Raw genomic sequence first — 22,305 nt, 5'->3', positions numbered from 1 at the left:
TGCGGAGTTCTTGTCATGGTGTACAGGGATCTATTATTTCATACACACAGATCAAATGATCAACTTCTTTATTAATGAAATATTTATTAGACTAAATACATAACTGAACTACTTCACAGGAAAAAAATGAATAAACAATAAAATAACCAAATGAATGAAGAATATGATGAAGAGTACAAAGGAGGTAGAATCAGTGACTCATATCATTGATTAATGTCTATAAATTTAATTCGACGCTTTTACCTTAAATTAGCTCAAATTATTTATGCAGCGTTCAGCAGCTAATAGATTGGGAAGCACCTTCATATTAATTGTGAAATATAATATAAATATAAATAAATGTAATTTAGATCATTAGGTCTAAGATATTTCTGTCTAAGATTATTTTATTATGTGACTTAAATTAGTTTGTTTTAGGAACATCAAACTCATTCACATCTGGATATTGTGTTGTTTTCACCTGACGGCTCCGATGGGCAGATGTGTTCAAACCGCTGAGGTTCAGGAAATCATCATCTTTGGCCTTAAAATACGTACGTCAACAATGTAACAAGAAAACACGTCACAAGCGTAACTAATAATACCCAACAACACTGTGGGTTGTATGTTCAGCATCGTGGGACCATCCTCCTCCTGCTACATTACATGAACTACACATTTCATAATTACATTCCATTCCATTACATTACAGTCATTTAGCAGACGCTTTTATCCAAAGCGACTTATAATTCAGAGTCTATCACATTTCTACACCGTAGGCTCAGCTACGGGAGCAATTTATAATATCTTATGATATATATAATATCATAATGAGGCCACTCTGCTGCTGCAGGTGTCTGGAAGTTTGAAAGAAGTCAAAGCAGAGTTCAGCTGGAGAGATTCACAGTCGGACTGCAGACGGTAAAATCTCATTCACACACAATGTCACGAAGGTGTTTAGTCATTTCTGAGCTGAGCGTTCTATTGACTTTGAAACTGTTCATTTGGGGTTGTTTGAAAATCACTTTAATGAAGCTGTTCAGTGCCGTTATGCCGAGCTCTGTTCATGTGTGCTTCATGTTTCAGCTTCACATTGTTCCAGACAAGCAGATGTTTAAAACGTATAATACAGACACTACTGTACACCAGTGGTGGGCCGTCAGGGCCTGCAAGGTCTTCTCTGCTGGTCTAAACAGAATCACAAAGTTATATCTATTTTATAATTTAATAATTGTTCTTAAATACACTACATGTATTATAATTTATAAACATATTTTCCCCATTATCTTATGTTCTCATTGCACAGCTACTGTCTTCCTCAGTTGCTCTGCTTCCAGTGCAGCTTGTTTTAAGTAGAGCTTTTATCCAATCAGATCTCACCTCTGTGTCTCTAGGTAAGAACAGAGGCAGAGGCCTGCAGACTCACAAGTGCATCCATGTGCAGTTTAAGTCAATGGGGACGATATTGTTGATTGTCATATTCTTCAACCAATCAGATCTTTAGTTTGACATGTTGGGCGTATTCTTTGACATGTCAGCGCCTGCTAGCCGGCCTATAATGACGTCAGCATTACGTGCAGCTCAGTGTCTGCCGCGAGGTGCAGAGTGTGCTGTGATTGGTCAGTGGGCGAGCACGTGACTATCGTGAAACGAAGCTTAACAGCAAGCGCATGTCGGGTAGTGAATCACATCATGTGATGCAGCTCAGCCAATCAAATATGGGCATTCTGACTGAGTGAGATGCACCATGACACAGGAGACTGAGACGAGGAAAGAGATTGCAGAGCAGTACGTACAAGGCTCAAGTTGTGAAAGTAAAATCATAAGACGATCTCTTTGGGCCACGACTTGTCATTAAGGAGTGATGGTGGGTCCCACAGCCAGACCAGCTGAGAACCACTGTCCTCCATGAATGCAGAAAACATTATATTTTCCTGAATATAAGCTTCTGCATTTTCCAGATGCTCTAGTACTATTCAAACGTATTGCAAGTCTTGTACCGAACGTTACGTACATTTAATACGTACATAGTTACAGCCTTAGAAACTAATATCTGTGGTGCCATCATGTGGTTATAAGGAGGTATTTCAGCTGCAGGACAACAGTGAAGGCCCAGGTATAAAATGCACGGCCCACCACTGCTGTTCTGTGTTCAGTAGAGTGATGATGATCAACTCAACATATGTTTCTTATTTCACACTTGCTGCCTACATTGACACGGGGCTTTTTAAATACTTGTTTTTCATGATTGTTATGTTTTTATTTGTGCTGGGCAACGATTAAAATATTTAATCGCGATTAATCGCATGGATTTTTTGCGATTAATCGCGATTAATCTCATTGTTATGGCAAAGTCCAATAATAAATTCAAAAGTAGTGTATTGCGCACTTTTATTTTAAAAGTACTGCTATATGAACTAAAGGGCAATAACATTTGGTTCACGAGATGCAGGTAGCATGTTTTATACTTAATGTGAATATAATTCATACTTTGTTGGCATCTTATTCTGAAAACCGGATGTTCGTCTGAAGAAACCGGATGTTGTCTCACGTTAATCTTTCCGCTAACTTTCAAAGTCCTTCGCTCGCTCCCGATCTGTGCCGTTTAAATGCGTTTACAGTGAATGTCAGCATATAGGTGCACTAACATGTGAGTGTCTGCTGACTTTACCGCAGCGATGTCCAGTAGTCTCCAGGGAGAGCAACAGCTGGTGCAGCTTCTCTCTTTATTTCTGCCCCCCCCCCCCCCCCTCGACCAGAAGCGGACATCATATCTACAATACAAAACGATAAACATGAGACAGTCTGTTACAATAATAATACATTTAAAATACTTACCTGTTTTTTTTTGTTTTTTTGTTGTTGTTTTTTAATTATTATTATTATTTATTTTTTTCCCATCTCAAAAGGCTCAAGGACATACACACACACACACACACACACACACACACACACACACACACACACACACAACTGACTATAGGATATTTGCTGGCTTTTATCCCACTGTTCTTGTCATCCTCTTGTTGTTATGTATATGTATTGTCTCTTGTCTTTCAATTAAAAAATAAAAAATAAATAAATAAATAAAATAAAATAATAATAATAAATTAAACAATGCGTTAACGCGAGATAAAATAATTGTCGGCTTTAATTAATGAATGCGTTAACGCGAAATTAACGCGTTAACTTGCCCAGCACTAGTTTTTATATATGTTAATTGTTGGTTCCAACCTTTTGCTGATTGTGGTTATCTGTATGAACAGAAGCTTACATGAACCTATGTACCTTTTTCTCTGCAGCCTGTTTGTAAATGAAGTGTTTGGTAGTACAGGGTTGTTTCCATTCCTTCTGCTTCAGATCCTCTCTGACATTCACACTGTTTCTGCTCCACTTTGTTTCCTGCACATCTTCTGTTTGTACACTTATGGCAATGTACAGTTTTATAACTTAGCCGTCATGTCTTATGACCAATATCTTGCTATCTGTTGTCCTCTACAATATAACACACGTATGAGTAATAAGAAAGTTGCCACTCTTATTGCTGTGACATGGTTGCTCATATTCATTGAGAATGGTTTCACTCTGACTTTGATCATTCCTCTCCAGCTGTGTGGGAACACCATTAACAAAGTCTACTGTGACAACTACTCTATTGTTAAACTGGTCTGTTATGACACGACGGTCAATAACGTCTATGGACTCGTTGGTAGCGTCTTCTCAGTCTTTGGGCCTCTAACTTTAATCCTTTACTCTTACGTGAGGATCTTTAGAGTTTGTTTCTCTGGTTGTAAACAGACCAGACAGGAAGCTGTCAGTACCTGCACACCTCACCTTGCTTCTCTGCTCAACTTCTCCTTTGGAGCTTGTTTTGAAATATTACAGAGCAGATTTGATATGAACGGTGTTCCCAACATATTGCGTATTTTTTTATCGATGTACTTCCTCACATGCCCGCCGCTCTTCAACCCTTTAATGTACGGACTGAATCTGTCTAAAATACGTGTTTCATGTCAAAATCAGATTTCAAACGTAGGCTCTCAGCATTAGCATTAGCATTAGCATCAGCAGCCTATTCTCATTAATGATACGGACCTTTGTGTTTAAAACACATTTACTCAGACTTGTTTTGCTTTTGTAAACACAGAGACGTGATGTCCTCAGTTTTAGAAACAGTTGCATCATGTTGTGTCAGATTTGAGAAATGAGACAAAATGTATTTAATAGCAAAGGGGAAATCAAAAGTACTATGTAAACAAAAAATATCATGTTTACTAAGACAGAATGCTAAAACTCGGGCATGGGAGGAGTTCGGGGAGGCCATGGAGAAGGACTTTCGGTTGGCCTCAAGGAGGTTCTGGCAAACCATCCGACGGCTCAGGAAGGGAAAGCAGGGCTTACCCCAGGCTGTTCTCAGCAGGGGGGGGGAACTGCTAACCCGGACGGGGGACATCATCGGGCGGTGGAAAGAGCACTTTGAGGAACTCCTAAACCCGACCAACATGTCCTCTGCAGAGGAGGCAGCGCCTGAGGACCTAGGGGGAGGCTCACCCATATCCCTGGCAGAGGTCGCTGAGGTAGTTAAAAAGCTCTTTGGTGGCAAGGCGCCTGGGGTGGATGAGATCCGCCCTGAGATGCTGAAAGCGCTGGACATAGTTGGGCTGTCCTGGCTGACACGCCTCTTCAATGTCGCATGGGGGTCGGGATCAGTGGCCATGGAATGGCAGACCGGGGTGGTGGTTCCCATCTTCAAAAAGAGGGACCGGAGAGTGTGCTCGAATTACCGGGGTATCGCACTACTCAGCCTCCCGGGGAAGGCTTATGCCAGGGTGCTGGAAAGGAGGCTCCGACCGCTTGTCGAACCTCGGATTCAAGAGGAGCAGTGCAGATTCCGTCCCGGCCGTGGAACAGTGGACCAGCTCTTTACCCTCGCAAGACTACTGGAGGGGTTCTGGGAGTTTGCTCAACCAGTCTACATGTGCTTTGTGGACTTGGAGAAGGCTTTCGACCAGGTCCCTCGGGGGTTCTTGTGGGCGGTGCTGCGGGAGTATGGGGTGCTGGACCCGTTACAACGGGCGATCTGGTCTCTGTACGACTGCAGTAGGAGCTGTGTCCGCATTCTCGGTAATAAGTCAGACACGTTCCCGGTGGGTGTTGGCCTCCGCCAGGGCTGCCCTTTGTCACCGGTCCTGTTCGTGACTTTCATGGACAGGATATCTAGGCGCAGCCTCGGGGCGGAGAACGTCAGGTTCAGGGGTCTCGGGATCGCCTCTCTGCTGTTTGCAGATGATGTGGTCCTGTTAGCCTCCTCGGATCATGACCTCCACCATTCACTGGGGCGGTTTGCAGCCGAGTGTGAAGCGGCGGGGATGAGAGTTAGCACCTCCAAATCTGAGGCCATGGTTCTCTGCCGGAAACCGGTGGATTGCTCCCTCCAGGTGGGGACGGAGTGCCTACCTCAAGCGAAGGAGTTTAAGTATCTCGGGGTCTTGTTCACGAGTGAGGGTAAGATGGAGCGGGAGATCGACAGGCGGATCGGTCCGGCTGCAGCAGTAAAGCAGGCGCTGCACCGGACCGTCTTGGTGAAGAGGGAGCTGAGCCGGAAGGCAAAGCTCTCAATTTACCACTCGGTCTACGTTCCTACCCTCACCTATGGTCACGAACTCTGGGTCGTGACCGAAAGGACAAGGTCGCGGCTACAAGCGGCCGAAATGAGCTTCCTCCATAGGGTGGCCGGGCTCAGCCTTAGAGATAGGGTAAGGAGCTCGGTCATCAGGAGGGAGCTTGGAGTCGAGCCGCTACTCCTTCGCGTCGAAAGGAGTCAGCTGAGGTGGTTCGGGCATCTAATTAGGATGCCTCCTGGACGCCTCCCACTGGAGGTTTTCCAGGCACGTCCAACTGGGAAGAGACCCCGGGGAAGACCCAGAACACGCTGGAGGGATTACATCTCCCAGCTGGCCTGGGAACGCCTCGGGATCCCCCAGAACGAGCTGGAACATGTTGCCGGTGAGAGGGAGGTCTGGGTCAGCCTGCTTCGCCTGCTGCCACCGCGACCCGACCCCGGATAAGCGGAGGAAAATGGATGGATGGATGGCGTTGGAGTAGCATCCAAAGTGAATCATGATAGTTTCTACCAGTTGTCTTGACTTTAACCATCATCTGGTGGTGGACTTCACTCTCCTCCGGTACCAGTGAACATCCAGGGAACGGACATGGAAATGGTGAGATCAGGAAGCATTAACAAAATAAAACGCTAAATAAAAATAACTCATTAAGATAAAATTCACACATAACTCAACAGAATCGTTAGATGACAAACAAAATTTAAATATTACAAATCTAAAATAGGAAATAATAATAAAGTACATTTTTAACTGTTACACAGGAACATAATGGCAGTCGGTGACTTGCAATCATAGATCCAGACGAACATTAATGGGACATAGATGCACACAGATGGAGAGGGGAGCTGAGTGCATCATGGGAAGTCTCCTGGCTGTCTAGGCCCATAGCAGCATAATGACTGAATGAATATTTCATGTTTGTGTCTGGTGTCTTTACATTGACTAACAACAAAGCAAACATCCTGGCATGTAAGCCCACCATCACCTAACAGCACATTTAACAAACATAATCATAAACATCCAAATATCAACAGGAGATATCCCACAATGGAAAAACTACAGAAACACAGCCTGCTCAGCACACATCCAAACAAGACCAAATCTACATCTCTTAGTGCCAAAACAGCGTATATGTGATCCAGTTCATGAACCAATACTCTGCAGACAGACTCTTCTCCTCCTGTCTCAAGCTTTAGCAAGATATTCAGAAAATAAAGAAACACATGATCAAAGATGTATTTAATCGATGCAGTTAATGGAGCGGATCTACAATCTTTCATTTATCTAATGAGCGTTGCTGGAGTGAGCCTGGTGTCTAACATGTTACTGCCAGCGGCTGCCTCTCTGTGCTCATGTTTCACATGCTGTCTGGTTGTTACAGAAAAGAAAAGATAAGATCTTCATTGACCCCCAGAAGGGAATTCAAATGTTAAAGCAGTACAAGGACCAGACTGCAGAGGGAAGAAAAAGGTCCAAACGTGTTTAAAATGAAATAAATAACAGAATACATTGTTTTAGAATGACATCCACAACTATAACAGCTGAGGCCACATGATCGTGAACATTACAAATATGATAGTTGTGCAAATTCATCAGACTTGTTAAAACCTCTTGTACACGACGCCCCCAAATGTGGGGGTTCTCGGGCTTAGGGGGGGTAGCAAATATCGTCCAAAAAATGCTCATATTGAGAGCGAATATTGTGCATGTATACATTTTATATACCGGATTAAACAGCAACGTATGGGGAACACTGTCATATAAGTCACTTTTTATACACTCCAAACACAACTATACACTACTAATATAAGCAACTAGAAAATGTACCATAATACCACATATTTCTGGCCACGAATCGGCGTTCTATTTACTGCGCTTCGATATTCCAACAACAAGCTAACGGCTACACGGCCGATCAATACATCGCCGAGCATGAGAATTGGACGCAGAACCCATAAATACCTTCGGATTTTCTCTCCGTGAAACCAGTACAAAGCTGTGAGCCAACAACGCCAGTACAATACATCACTTCACCGGAAAAAATCATAGCCAGCAGCTCACCTTTATGAAGAATCACGAAAGGAATGGCATAATTATCCTGTTCAAAGCTACAAACATTGTTGCTAAGTACATTCTGTCTGTTTCTCGTCTGTTTCCTGTAGAAGGGGGGTCAATCTAACTTGCTGGACCCGTGGGTGGGTGGTCAGACTTTTGGCGAATGGAATTTTACGTTTGGGGATGCGCGGCACTCTTTGCATTTTTACTCGCTGAAAGTTCTGTCAATCAACACCCGCCTTCCACTACCGCCTTCCCAAGACTCTGATGCGTCGAAGGCGGGCTCATTGACTGAAATCGACCGATGATAGGCTGAGCTACAGCCCCATACACACACAGGAACTGAGAACATCCTATGGACGAGAGCCAGAAACAGGCTCTGAGAGGACCCTGGCTCTCAAAATGATGCCAAACGGCTGTATTTGGATGTATTGAATAATATGAGTGATAGAAAAAGTGAAATATATAGTTATATAGTATATAAAAGTACAATGTAAGAGCTGCAACAGCTGGTTCCAAAATGACGACCTCGCGTGACCTCTCTGTACTAAAAGCCTCTTATTCTTCACTTTATTCCAGCCAAACGTTATTCTACGACTACTGATCAGTTGTGCTATGATTTGGGAGAGTTTTTAGGCTCTCAGCGGCATTATTTCAAAAAAATAATATTAATAAAAGGGTTTTTTTTTCAGGCGAACCTGAATATTTTCAATTTGAGCTGTGTAATATCTTCATGCACTATATTAACCAGCAACATACTGTATATACAATATTTACCCATCTGAACAATCTCACAAGTGTTATCTGATTATAGCATCAAAAATGATTAAAATAGACCTTGTAGTTACAGAATTTAAGTCTCTTTAGTATGGGTATGCCATTTTCGAGCGGAGGCCTAAAAATAGGGCTAGTGTTTATTAAAGTAGTAAAGTGAATTGTTAACTGCATAAGATAATGAAGAAGAGATATGAATCTGTCGTTTATGTACTATAATGTAATATAATATCAATCTAAATATATGTATATGGGTGTAATTGTAAATTAGATTTGAAGCTTAACTTTCTCTGACATGGCTTTGTGCACCACTATCTCTATAAATACTGTTAGATTTGAGTGTCGTGGATGCTCCTCTGTTCACAGACAGAAGATGTACTTTATTTGTGTCATTGTAAGAAGCACAGATCTACATTACAGTAAACGGTCTGATTAAAATAACTAATCTATGAAAATCTGATGAAAAATGTTATATTATTAGTCTGCATTTGATATCAGACTTTTAAATATGACACGTATTTTGGACAGATTCAGGCCATACAGTACAGGGTTAAAGAGCGGCGGGCATGTAAGAAAATACAACGATAGAAAGATTCTTAACACATTGGGTAAAGTGTTCATATTAAACCTGCTCTGTAATATTTCAAAGCTACCACCAACAGAAAAGTTCAAGAGAGAAGCGAGATGAGGTGTGCAGGTACTGACAGCTTTCTGTCTGGTCTGTTTACAACCAGAGAAACAAACTCTAAAGATCTTCACGTAAGAGTAAAGGATTAAAAGTAAAGCGCCAAAGATTGTGGTAAAAGTGACAATAAGTCCATATACGTTAATCGCTTTGATGTCAGAGCAAAACAGCTTCACAACAGAGTGGGTAACACAGTAAACTTTGTAAATGGTGTTCCCACAGAGCTGCAAAGGATAAGTCAAAGACAGCAGAACAACCATTGCAAAACAAGGAAATAACCACGTTAGAGCAATAAGAGTGGCAATCTTATTATTAGTCATACGTGTGTTGTATTGCAGAGGATAACAGATGGCAAGATATCGATCATAAGACATGACGGCTAAGTTAAAATACTCAACACCTGCATAACAGCGAACACAATAAATCTGCAGGAAACAAAGTGGAGCAGAAACAGTGTGAATGTCAGAGAGGATCTGAACCAGAAGGAATGGAAACAACCCTGTACTACCAAACAGTTCATTTACAAACAGGCTGCAGAGAAAAAGGTACATAGGTTCATGTAAGCTTCTGTTCATACAGATAACCACAATCAGCAGAAGGTTGGAACCAACAATTAACATATATAAAAACATAACAATCATGAAAAACACGTATTTAAAAACCCCGGTGTCAAAGTAGGCACTAAGTATGAAATATGAAACCTGAGTGGAGTTTATCATGATCCTCACTTTGGTTTATGACAATATTACTGAGTTCACCAACAAATAATGATGTTAAGGTTTGTTACTCGTTTGTTAAAACGTCACTAGTTTAAGTTTAGACTCTGTTGTCACAATGTGCAACTTAAACACCAAACACACATGACCATAGGTCAGTGTGGTAATCCTGAAAAGATTAATTGTCATGAAAACAGTTTTAACAAACACCCACAAATCTACCATTTCGTTCAATATCATGCTCAGGTTACAAATTACTAATAAAACATCTAGGATCTGGAAATGTGTGCATTCACCTATGATCCTGCTGCAGTCTTACTCCTCACTGAGTCGAAACTCATTGATGTCTTTTATACTTTTCAAGACAGAGGACATCCACAGCAGCAGGATGACGTCATTGTAAAAGGTCCTATTGAGAGCGACTGATTGTCAGCAAACAAATGACAACTTTGCAGAATGCATTTAGAACATTTTAAGACATTTTAGAAAGACAATCAGAATCAGAACCGTTTATTGCCATGGTATGTTGAATATACGAGGAATTTGACATGACGGGAGGTGCAAAACATTTAACAATCAACACAGTGCAAAGTAGAAACATATTCAAATGTACAGAAAGATATAAAATAAAGTAAAATATAAAATAAAGTGAAATATAAAATAAAGCGAAATATAAAATAAAGTGAAATACAAAATAAAGTAAAATATAAAATAAAGTGCACAAACGAACAGATAACAGGACCATAAACATGTGAGATGTAAGTGTAATGTAAAAGTGTCGAGTGTAATTAAATAAGAACCTAGAATGGATGCGCTCGGAACATCTGCAACCCCCGACTCATGGCCGGGTTTCATCGGCAGCACCCAGAACAACCGTCTAGGACCAAGACGACTGCCAGGAACACCCAGCAGTGTGGACAATGAGGGCCCTTCCTCCGGGCCCAAGGAACCCTACCACCAGAACCCCCCAACCCACCCGGCTGTGGACTCTGACTCTGCGGCCTCGGAGGAGTTCTTACCAAACCCGTTACAGAATGGTAGGAAATTGTCCTGGGGATGACAGAGTCAGTGGGGGTCCCGGGCTCTGTTAATGAGCCTAACTACCGACAGGAAGAAACTGTTCATGTGGTGTGAGGTGTCTTGGTCCTGATGGACCTCAGCCTCCTACCAGATGGAAGGGGCATGAACAGTTTGTGTCCAGGGTGAGAGGGGTCGGCTACAATCTTTCTTGCTCGCTTCAGGGTCCTTGAAGTGAACAAGTCCTGGAGATACGGCAGATTGCAGCCAATCACCCTCTCGGCAGAGCGAATGATGCGCTGCAGTCTGCCCTTGTCCTTGGCTGTGGCTGCAGCGTACCATACCGTGATGGAGGAGCAGAGGATGGACTCAATGATGGCTGTGTAGAAGTGCACCATCATTGTCTTTGGCAGGTTACATTTCTTCAGCTGCCTCAGGAAGTACATCCTCTGCTGAGCCTTCTTTGTGATGGAGCTGATGTTCAGCTCCCACTTGAGGTCCTGGGTTATGATGGAGGCCAGGAAGAGGAAGGACTCCACCGCGTCGACAGAGGAGTCACACAGGGTGATGGGGCAGGTGGGGCTATGTTCTTCCTGAAATCCACAACCATCTCCACTGTCTTTAGAGCGTTGAGCTCTAGGTTGTTCAGACCACACCAGGTCACCAGATGGTCAGTCTCCCACCTGTAGGCAGACTCATCCCCGCTAGAGATGAGTCCAATGAAGGTGGTGTCATCCGCAAACTTCAGGAGCTTGACGGACTGGTGACTGGAGGTGCAGCTCTTGGTGTACAGGGAGAAGAGCAGAGGGGAAAGAACGCAGCCTTGGGGGAACTGGTGCTGATGGTCCGGGAGGCTGAGATGTGTTTTCCCAGCTTGACGTGCTGCTTCCTGTCAGACAGAAAGTCTGTGATCCACCCGACTCCACGTGCAAGTGGATCACAGACTTCCTGTCTGACAGGAAGCAGCACGTCAAGCTGGGAAAACACGTCTCAGCCTCCAGGACCATCAGCAAGAAATGGGTTCCATCAATACCCAGTTCTTTCTTGTTATCACCAATTAATCTTCCCATCATCTATACCAACTTATCCAAAAATGAAGTACTTTATTATAAGAGTCACATTTTTCAAAAACTTTGTGTTATTTAATCTATTCTCAAATGCAGCCCTTATTTTACTTGAAAATAAATTATTTATTTATTATTAGACAATAAATTATTTATAATTCATCCAGTTCGATTTGAAATCTGACAATATATATATTCGATTTGACAGTCAGTTGTTGACGACATACAGACGTTAATACAACTGTTGATAATTAAATATATATGAAACTAAATCATAGTGTAAGTGAGGCATTATTGTGATGTCCTGGATCTTTGATGAGGAAATTCTCTTTAAATGGACCTCGCTGAACTTTAATTGAATAGCCCTGAGCTAGTGTCCAGAATTATCCTGGGTAGCGGGGGTGCTGAGAGTCATGGGTAGACCTTGCTGTATTTGTTGGTATTATTTTATTTTATTAATGAATGGACTTTTTTTTCTCTTCTCTTGGTTCATCGTCTCAAGGGTGGGGGTGGAGCGGGTTGGTGGTTGAAGGGAGCTTGGGGGCTTAATTACCTCCTCAGGAATTAGGGAACAATAAGCTAATGACCTGTTACGGAACGACCTACTGATCACCTTTCAGGCTTGCGGAGCCTTAAAAAAATAAAAAATGTACAACTGAAATCTTGTCTTGCAACCATGACGCACCAATATATCAAACTTTCCACTCAGCAGCTTTCGAGCAGGCTAACTAGCGTGCATGGATATCAAATGACCGATAATGTGGTGTTAGAGGACAACCTGTCCTCAGAAACACATTACAAAGGGTAATACGTTCAGGTCTTCTGGTTTGCCCTCCTGTTGTAGTTGTACCAAAATGTCCAAGAAGAAACACATTAAAACTAAAAGCATTATTGAACTGTTTATTGAGTGGAAATTGTTTCTTTCAAAGTTGATAAAGATTCACACAAACTGCACTTCACACGTTTTCCCCTCTTCTATGAAATATAATGAAGTAATTTAAAAGACTGTAAATCATGATTATCACTCATGTTGAATCAAAACGTTCCCTTTATTTCTACAAGCAAAACAGTTTCAACAATACACAATAAGTCATTTTCTGTTATAATCCATCCAATGGCAAGTTAGTATTAGTAAAGCACAACAAATTTAAATCAAAGCTGAAAATCTGCGGGATGATCGTAAGAGATGTGCATTCAAAGAAAAATCAAATTTCTGGTTAGGATTCTGATTTTTGACAAATTCAGACCATAAAGAAAAGGGTTGAAGAGCGGTTGGCATGTCAGCCAGTATAATGATAAAAACACTCTTAACATGTTGGGAACACCATTCATATTAAATCTGCTCTGTAATATTTCAAAGAAAACACCAAAGGAGAAGTTGAGCAGAGAAGCGAGGTGAGGTGTGCAGGTACTGACAGCTTTCTGTCTGGTCTGTTTAGAACCAGAGAAACAAACTCTAAAGATCCTCGTGTAAGAGTAAAAGATTAGAGATACCGGGACAAAGACTGTGAGGAAAGTAGCAATGAGTCCATAGATGTTGCTGGCTGTTGTATCAGAGCAGGCCAGTTTGACAATGGGGTAGTTGTCACAGTAGACTTTGTTAATGATGTTCCCACACAGCTGTAAAGGGACACTCAATATGACTGGAACAACACATAGAACAGAGGCATAGGACCATATAACAGCAAGAAGTACAGTAATCTTGTTAAATGTCATACGTGTCTTATATTGTAGAGCATAACAAATAGCAAGATATCGGTCATAAGACATGACGGCTAAATTGAAAAATTCCACAGTAGCATAAAGGAACAAACAATAAATCTGCAGGAAACAAAGTGGAGCAGAAACAGTGTGATTGTCAGAGAGGATCTGAACCAGAAGGAATGGAAACAACCCTGTACTACCAAACACTTCATTTACAAACAGGCTGCAGAGAAAAAGGTACATAGGTTCATGTAAGCTTCTGTTCATACAGATCACCACAATCAGCAGAAGGTTGGAACCAACAATTAACATATATAAAAACATAACAATCATGAAAATCAAGTATTTAAACAACCCGGTGTCAAAGTAGGCACTAAGTATGAAATATGAAACCTGCGTGGAGTTGATCATGATCCTCCTCACACGAACAGAATTCAGTGTAACGACACAGAACAGATATAATATCATTCCCTCCGTTAAAGCCAATAGAATGTTGAGATCATAAATAATAAACAACAATTAATTCACAACATTGTGTGAATCCTAACATTCACCTGCTTTAGTCAGAGTCCCTCCGAACTAAGCTGAAACTTCTGCTTCTGCTTCTTTTAACCTCGTCAAGTCAGAGAACGCCCCTAGCAGGAAGACTGAGCTCATTAAGGACCAATGCAGACTCTAACGTCAGGGGGGAAACAAACTACTGACCTACTGTTTACAAGTTTAAAAACATAACTCAGAAAAACCTCTGTGACGTCACTCAGAGGTTTCTAAAATTAATTTCAAGGCGGGCGGCTATGGCCGTCGCCTTCTTGGCAGTTACGACTCAGCTCTATAAGCTCAAAAAATGGCCATTTGAAGAAATGCCGGAAGTTGCCACTGGCTCTGTATCTGTATTCAGATAGAATACCAGAATTGGGCATGGTTTATACAGGAAGTCAAATTAAAATCAGGCAAATGTTGTATTTTCTTATAGAATAGTCATTGGCAAAGCAATTTTGGGCCTTCATCATTTCGATGTATAGAGAGGGTAATAAATCCAGGTGGCACTGCCATTTGTAATCCTGCCATCAGATGTGCAGATGTATATCTTAGATACTCAGGTAAAAGGAGAACAGCTGATCACCACCTGGTGGTGAGTTGGATCAGACAATAATGGAGGCTGTTGGACAGACCTGATGAATCCAAATTAATCGAGGGTTAATTGGGAACACCTGGTTAAGGCCTCTGTGCACAAGGTCTTCAATTACCACCTCTGGAGGAATTTGGAGGAATGGGAAGAATTCAAAGCCTTCACTGGTGGATATACCACTAAATATATATACAGCTGTTTCTAAGGTTACTCTATTTGAGGATAGATCAGTACTGGTCGAGGGCAGGTTATTATTAATCTTCTCTCTAATAGTTAGAATCTTATCATTAACATTAATGTTGAGGGGCCTCTTCCATGTCACATGGAGGTGTAAGGAGAGCATTGTGGATTCCGTCCTGGTCCACCAGCTGTTTACTCTTGCAAGGATACTGGAAAGGTCATAGAAGTTTGCCCATCCAGTCTACATTTGTTTTGTGGACTGTTTCCATGGGTATCCTGTGGGTAATGCTTGAAGATTATGAAATACTGGGACTAGAAAAAGCGTGTTCACATTGGGTGATGGGTTTTTTCTTGCCTTGACTGTCCAGTATGGTGACCTTTGATTTGCATCTCTGCTGGCCTTATCAGATCATACCCTCCAGTACATGTAGGGGCAGTTTGAATCAGTGTGTGAAGCAGTGGGTATGAGAGTACCTTACCCAAGAAATTAAGTTAAAAAATGTTGGGTTTGTATTCACAAATGAAGGTCATATGGAAAGTGAGATCAACAGACAGATCGGTGCTATGTATGCTATGTGGACGCTGCATTGGACCAGGCTGTGGAGGTATTCCAGGCAAGTTTGGATGGAGTTAGTCCGACTGCAGCAAAACAGTCGATAAATGCAGATAAATGTGACCAAATGGTTAGATTTGAATGACCAAATGGTACATTGGGGGAATTTATCTGCAGAACAAGTCTATTTTGTTTGTACAACCCGTGAATCTGTAGGCCTCGAGAGGTTTGATCAAAATGTAAAGTATTTATTACAAGCGGATCATCCTTTGCTAATTGAAATTGTGTTGTGAGCAAAACAAAGGATAATGATAAACTCTAACCATAGCCTGTTAGTCTAACTTTAACTCGAAAATCATTATCGCATTGACTATGACCCTTAACAGCGTCCCTCTGGTCTCTGTAGTAAGACATTTGGGGAAATGCCCCCGTTTGGACGGCAGTAGTAGGTGGTGCTGTGGCTTCGGGCCCTGGTCCTCGTGGCAGGCTATCGCTATGCAGCTTCTCTGCAAATGTGGACTCAACAGTGGTGGGCCGTCAGGGCCAGCAAGGCCTTCTCTGCTGGCCTAAACAGAATCACAAAGTTATAGCTATTTTATAATTAATCACAAATACACTACTGTAAACATCGAACAAAAAGTTCAGAAATTAGTGTTTGGTAGATTATTTCTCTGTTGTAACAATGCTTCTTGGCAATAAATGTTATACCGTTGGAAAGCCTGTTTATTTACCTTTCAAACGGTGCCCCATTTGTAAGGAACATGCATTTGTGGGATGAGCAGCACAGCTGAGTATGTGGGTTGCGCCCATGAAAAATTTGCCAAATCTTCTCTGCCAATGGCAAACAGCTTATTCTGCTGTTGCTATTGACTCTTGTTTGGTGTTGTTTGGTGGATTGGATGATTCAAGTCTATCAGTGACAAGGAAGAAACAAGACATATTGGCAATTTTATAATTCATTCATTTAACAAACAGGAGCCTCAGTAGCGTGTGGAAGAACCATACACAGCCACAACAGCCTGGCTCCTCCTCCTCATGCTGGTCACCAGCCTGGCTCCTCCTCCTCATGCTGGTCACCAGCCTGGCACCTCCTCCTCATGCTGGTCATCAGCCTGCTCACACACTGCTGTGGGATGGCATTCCACTCCTCAAGCAGGATTTGTCGCAAGTCAGCCAACGTGGTTGTGTTGGTCACTCTGGCACAAACAGCTGGTCCCACAAGTGTTCACTTGGGTTGAGGTCAGGACTGCTGGCAGGCCATTCCATCCTCTACTCCCACATTCTGGAGGTAGTCTCTGATGAACCGCTCTGTGGGGGCGAGCGTCTTTATCTTGGAGGATGGAGTTCGGTCCCAGACTGTGGAGAAATGGGATTGCCACTGGTTGCAGAACCTCATCTCGATATCTCTCTGCATTGAGATTGCCTCCAATGAAGACAAGCCTCGTTTTTCCAGTGATGGAGATGCTGCCCCACACCATCACACTGCCTCCACCAAAAGGTGTTACTCTATCAGTGCAGCAATCAGCATAGTGTTCTCCCCGTCTTCTCCACACTTTGACCCTACGATCCAACTTCCTTAGACAGAATCTGGACTCATCGCTGAACATAACGTTCCTCCACATGTTCAGGTTCCAGTGCAGGTGTTGCCGACACCAGCGCAAACGGGCCTGATGGTCGATAGCAACAGCAGAATAAGCTGTTTGGCATTGGCAGAGAAGATTTGGCAAATTTTTCATGGGCACAACCCACATACTCAGCTGTGCTGCACATCCCACAAATGCATGTTCCTTACAAATGTGTCACCGTTTGAAAGGTAACTAAACAGGCTTTCCAACGGTATAACATTTATTGCTAAGAAGCATTGTTACAACAGAGAAATAATCTACCAAACACTAATTTCCGAACTTTTTGTTCGATGTTTATTTCCCACAATTTAAGCTTCTGCATTTTCCAAATGCACTAGTATTATTCAAACGTATTGTTCAGTTCGTAAGCCTCGTACCGAACGGTTTAAAACGAATACGTGTATTGTTACACCCCTAGAAACAAATAACCGTAGCTGTGGCATCATAATGAGGTTATTAGGAGATGGCTCAAGTGTAGTAGGACCGCTCAGAAGGCCCAGGTACAACATGCACGGCCCGCCACTGGGACTCAATATTGTATGGAGGCCGATTCCTAATGTGCAGTAATGTCAGATCGTCAAAGACTTAGCCGAGGACATGTGCGCTGGGTTTTGTTTCCAAAAACGGACAAGGACTAAGATTTAAAGTAACATTTAACACCTTGTTTACCGGACCCAGATGGCCACTGCATCCGCTAGAAACGCCTTCTTAATTTAATTGATATTCTCTTAGACAGCATCCCTTCAGTGTGGTCACAAATCCAAACACTTACAAAGTACAAAGTAGTTCACATTAAGGAAACTCTGGCTTTGAAACAGTAACATCACTAAACAACAGTTTTCTCTGTTATCACTATGTGTTTTCTTCCGGTAGGATTTTGAACAGGAACATCATGCTGTATTGAAGAAGACTTGAAACTAGAGATTGAGACCATAAACTCATGTTTACAATGTTTACTGAGGCAATAAATCAAGAGAGAAGTAGAGTCATTTTCTCATAGACTTCTATACAACCAGAGGAGTCGCCCCCTGGTGGTCACTAGAGAGAATGCAGCTTTAACACATGAAGCTTTGGCTTCACTTTTTAAAGCCGGAGGTTGTCTCCTGTTTTATACACATAGTTATCTGATCGTAATCCCACAGTAGAATTAAAGTATTTCATTTCTTTAAGTACCAGTCTGCCATACCCATCAGAGGACTCCAAGAATCCAGGTCCACTAGGCGACAATTAGTATGTCATTATTTGTTAAATTGTCATTTTTGGGGTAGTACGGTTGGTACCAATAAGACTACTATCAACTGAAATGATAGGGGTCATGAGGTCACGTCTTGTAAAGGGGCCTTGTCAAGTCAAATCCACCTTTAAGGCCTTTAATGTTTCAGTTGTACTGTATTTGTTAAAGTATCACTTCTTGCGTCTAGAAATTGAATTTAGGTTTTATTTGTTGAGATGTTGTATATTTTCTCGATGACATGTTTCCCTGATAATCACAGATCAGTAATAATCAGAGTTCTCTTTGATAATGAGGTCAGTCTGCTGTTGTGGGCGTCTCTTATCTTGGAAAGTAGAAAAAGAACCTGAAGCAGTCTTTCAGCTCAGTTCGGAGGGACTCAATGACGACAGCAGAGCAGCAGAGGAAATCACACAATGTCATGAACTGTGGTCTGTATTTTCTAACCCGAGCTTTATATTGATTTTAATGATAGAACGATAGAATGATGAGTTTTGTTTTTTCTGTAACGTAGAACGAAGACTGTTTTAAATATTACAGAGCAGGTTTGATATGAACAGAGCACCCATTGTGCTGCGTATCTTTTTATCTTTATACTTTCTCACTTGCCAACCGCTCTTCAACCCTTTAATGTACGGACTGAATTTGACAAAAGGTTTGAGTTTAGCTTGTAGCTGTTTGAGTGAATAATAACACTTTAAAGTAACATTTACACATTGTTTACCTGACCTGGAGTTACTGCTACATTCACTCGCAATGCTTTCTTGATATTATTGCCCCTCGCCCTTCACATGTACATCCTGTGCAAAGTTTAATTATTCTGTAAGACAAAAAGAGGATCATGATAAACTCTTCAAAGTATTCATATTTCATACTGTCACCCTACTTTGACACCGGGCATTTTAAATACTTGTTTTTCATGATTGTTATGTTTTTTATATATGTTAATTGTTGGTTCCAACCTTCTGCTGATTGTGGTGATCTGTATGAACAGAAGCTTACATGAACCTATGTACCTTTTTCTCTGCAGCCTGTTTGTAAATGAAGTGTATGGTAGTACAGGGTTGTTTCCATTCCTTCTGCTTCAGATCCTCTCTGACATTCACACTGTTTCTGCTCCACTTTGTTTCCTGCAGATCTTCTTTGTGTACACTTATGGCAGTTTAGAATTTACTAACTTAGCCGTCATGTCTTATGACCGATATCTTGCTATCTGTTGTCCTCTACAATATAACACATGTATGACCTACAAAAAGACAGCCATACTTATTGCTCTAACATGGTTATACCCTTTCATTGGAATCCCTGTTTTGTTATCATTATCCGTCCCTTTACAGCTGTGTGGGAACATCATTAACAAAGTCTACTGTGACAACTATTATGTTGTCAAACTGGCCTGTTATGACACGACGGTCAATAACGTCTATGGACTGACTTACACAACTCCTTTAATTTGTATTGTTACTTTAATCCTTTACTCTTACATGAAGATCTTTAGAGTTTGTTTCTCTGGTTCTAAACAGACCAGACAGAAAGCTGTCAGTACCTGCACACCTCACCTCGCTTCTCTGCTCAACTTCTCTTTTGGAATTTTCTTTGAAATAATACAGAGCAGATTTAATATAACAAATGTACCTAATATAGTGCGCATCTTTTTATCGTTGTACTGGCTGACATGCCCACCGCTCCTCAATCCCGTATTGTATGGAATGAATTTAACCAAAATTCGCATTGTGTGTAAAGGTCTTGTTTTTGGTAAATTGTAAGCTCCTGACATTATAAAGCTCATAATTCCTCAAATTCTGTAACATGAAAAGAAACGAATGAAGGTTGACATTTTGACAATAGAAGTTCCAACAACAATGTCTATGCATTCATTAAATGTGAATATTACCTGTTACTTATGTTGTTTGTACCTTCTGGCACATTAGGCCTTAAATGTGAATATTACTCGTTCTGAAAATAAATAAAAATAAAAACATTGGTTTGAATCTTTTGATCGTCTCTAAGAGTCACTACAATTATGTGGCATTGATTATCAAAGATAAATTAGAAACCATCTTGCGATGGGATCACACCATCCACAACGTCAAATCAGTCCTGGATTGTGAAGTTTTGTCTCCAGGACATTTAGTCTTGACTCAAACACACAGAATCACAAGGTGAAAACAGGCTGGTAAAACATTTGTTAGTGAATTAAATAAAACATTCACATCTCTTTTTTTGCCAGAAAAAACAACTAAGTACTAAGGATTGTAACCCTGGTTCTATGAGTCTCTACAGACCTTTCTGACGCTGAGCAATTCACTCAATCAGAATCAGAATCCGTTTATTGCCAAGGTATGTTGCACATACATGGTGCATAACATTAAACAATCAACAACAATCAACACAGTGCATGAAATAGAAACATATTAAAATTTACAATAGAATATAAAATAAAGTGCACAACAAACAGATAACAGTACTATAAACAAGTACGATGAAGTGTAGTGTAAAGTGTCAAGTGTATTTAAATAAGAAACCTAGAGGGGTTTTTAGTTGGGACAGGACTAGGCATTCAAAGGACTTCATGACCACAGAGGTCAGGGCGACGGGCCTGTAGTCATTGAGTCCTGTGATCCTTGTTCTTTTGGGGACGGGGATGATGGTGGCGACCTTGAAGCAGGCTGGTACGTGGCATGTCTCCAGTGAGGTGTTGAAGATGTCTGTGAACACCGGAGACAGCTGATCAGCACAATGCTTCAGGGTGGAGGGGGAGACAGAGTCTGGGCCGGCTGCTTTGCTGGGGTTTTGTTTTTTAAAAAGCCTGTTGACGTCAATCTCCAGAATAGGGAGAGTCGTCACTGGGGAGGGGGGTGGGGGGGACACTGGGATGGGTGGTACAGAGGCATGAGCCCCTGCTGGGCTGGGGGAGGGGGACCTGGTGGTCTGGGGCTGGTTGATGGAGCTGTGGGGGATGGAGTCAGGACTGTCCCATTGTCCATCAATCAGAATCAGAATCAGAACCATTTATTGCCAAGGAAGTTTGCACCTACAAGGAATTTGTCGTGGTGGTTGGTGCGTAACATTTAACAACATTAAACTATCAGCAATCAACACAGTTCGAGAAATAGAAACATATTAAAATTTACAATAAAATATAAAATATAAAATAAAGTGCACAACAAAACAGATAACAGGACTGTAAAACAAGTGAAGTGTAAGTGAAATGTTAAAAGTGACGAGTGTTTAAATAAAGAAACAGGGATGTGCAGGGGAGAGCCCAGAAGGAAATGTCCTAGGGATGACAGAGTCAGTGGGGGACCCGGGCTTTGTTAATGAGCCCGACTGCGGACGGGAAGAAACTGTTTGTATGGCGTGAGGTCTTGGTTCTGATGGACCGCAGCCTCCTGCCAGATGGAAGGGCACAAACAGATCATGTCCAGGGTGAGAGGGGTCGGCTACAATCTTTCGTGCTCGCTTCAGGGTCCTTGAAGCGAACAGGTCCTGGAGGGATGGCAGATTGCAACCAATCACCCTCTCAGCAGAGCGAATGATGCGCTGCAGTCTGCCCTTGTCCTTGGCTGTGGCTGCAGCGTACCAGACCGTGATGGAGGAGCAGAGGATGGACTCAATGATGGCTGTGTAGAAATGCACCATCATTGACTTTGGCAGGTTGAACGTCTTCAGCTGCCTCAGGAAGTACATCCTCTGCTGAGCCTTCTTGGTGATGGAGCTGATGTTCAGCTCCCACTTGAGGTCCTGGGATATGATGGAGCCCAGGAAGAGGAAGGACTCCACCACGTTGACGGGGGAGTCACACACAGTGATAGGGGCTGGTGGGGCTGCGTTCTTCCTGAAATCCACAACCATCTCCACTGTCTTTAGAGCGTTGAGCTCTAAGTTGTTCAGACCGCACCAGGTCACCAGATGGTCAGTCTCCCACCTGTAGGCGGACTCATCCCCACCAGAGATGAGTCCAATGAG

At 42.1% G+C, this 22,305-nt stretch overlaps 2 protein-coding genes and 2 pseudogenes across 2 annotated transcripts; 2 read left to right on the top strand and 2 right to left on the bottom strand.

Moving 5' to 3' along the window:
* Positions 1-2,142: 2,142 nt before the first annotated feature.
* On the top strand, positions 2,143-4,029 carry LOC142932542 (olfactory receptor 11A1-like; annotated as a pseudogene).
* Positions 4,030-8,909: 4,880 nt separating this feature from the next.
* Positions 8,910-9,836, bottom strand: LOC142932541 (olfactory receptor 5M5-like). The gene has a single exon (XM_076076439.1). The coding sequence runs from the start codon at positions 9,834-9,836 to the stop codon at positions 8,910-8,912; it is 927 nt and encodes a 308-aa protein (XP_075932554.1).
* A 3,272-nt stretch (positions 9,837-13,108) lies between these two features.
* Positions 13,109-14,086, bottom strand: LOC142932564 (olfactory receptor 6E1-like). The gene has a single exon (XM_076076479.1). It carries the CDS (start codon positions 14,084-14,086, stop codon positions 13,109-13,111), a length of 978 nt encoding a protein of 325 aa, XP_075932594.1.
* A 5,091-nt stretch (positions 14,087-19,177) lies between these two features.
* LOC142932540 (olfactory receptor 52E4-like) lies at positions 19,178-20,102 on the top strand (annotated as a pseudogene).
* The last annotated feature ends 2,203 nt before the right edge of the window (positions 20,103-22,305 follow it).

This window comes from Anarhichas minor, unplaced genomic scaffold (genome assembly GCF_050575085.1).
Source record: "Anarhichas minor isolate MPS153535 unplaced genomic scaffold, ASM5057508v1 ptg000057l, whole genome shotgun sequence".
Classification (NCBI taxonomy): domain Eukaryota; kingdom Metazoa; phylum Chordata; class Actinopteri; order Perciformes; family Anarhichadidae; genus Anarhichas; species Anarhichas minor.
The sequence above is the reverse complement of the archived record's forward strand: the minus strand, read 5'-3'. Positions and strand labels throughout refer to the sequence as shown.

Bases quoted from the DNA above. Each gene is read 5' to 3' on its own strand.
- LOC142932541 (XM_076076439.1), bottom strand. From the start codon at position 9,836: ATGATAAACTCCACTCAGGTTTCATATTTCATACTTAGTGCCTACTTT.
- LOC142932564 (XM_076076479.1), bottom strand. From the start codon at position 14,086: ATGATATTATATCTGTTCTGTGTCGTTACACTGAATTCTGTTCGTGTG.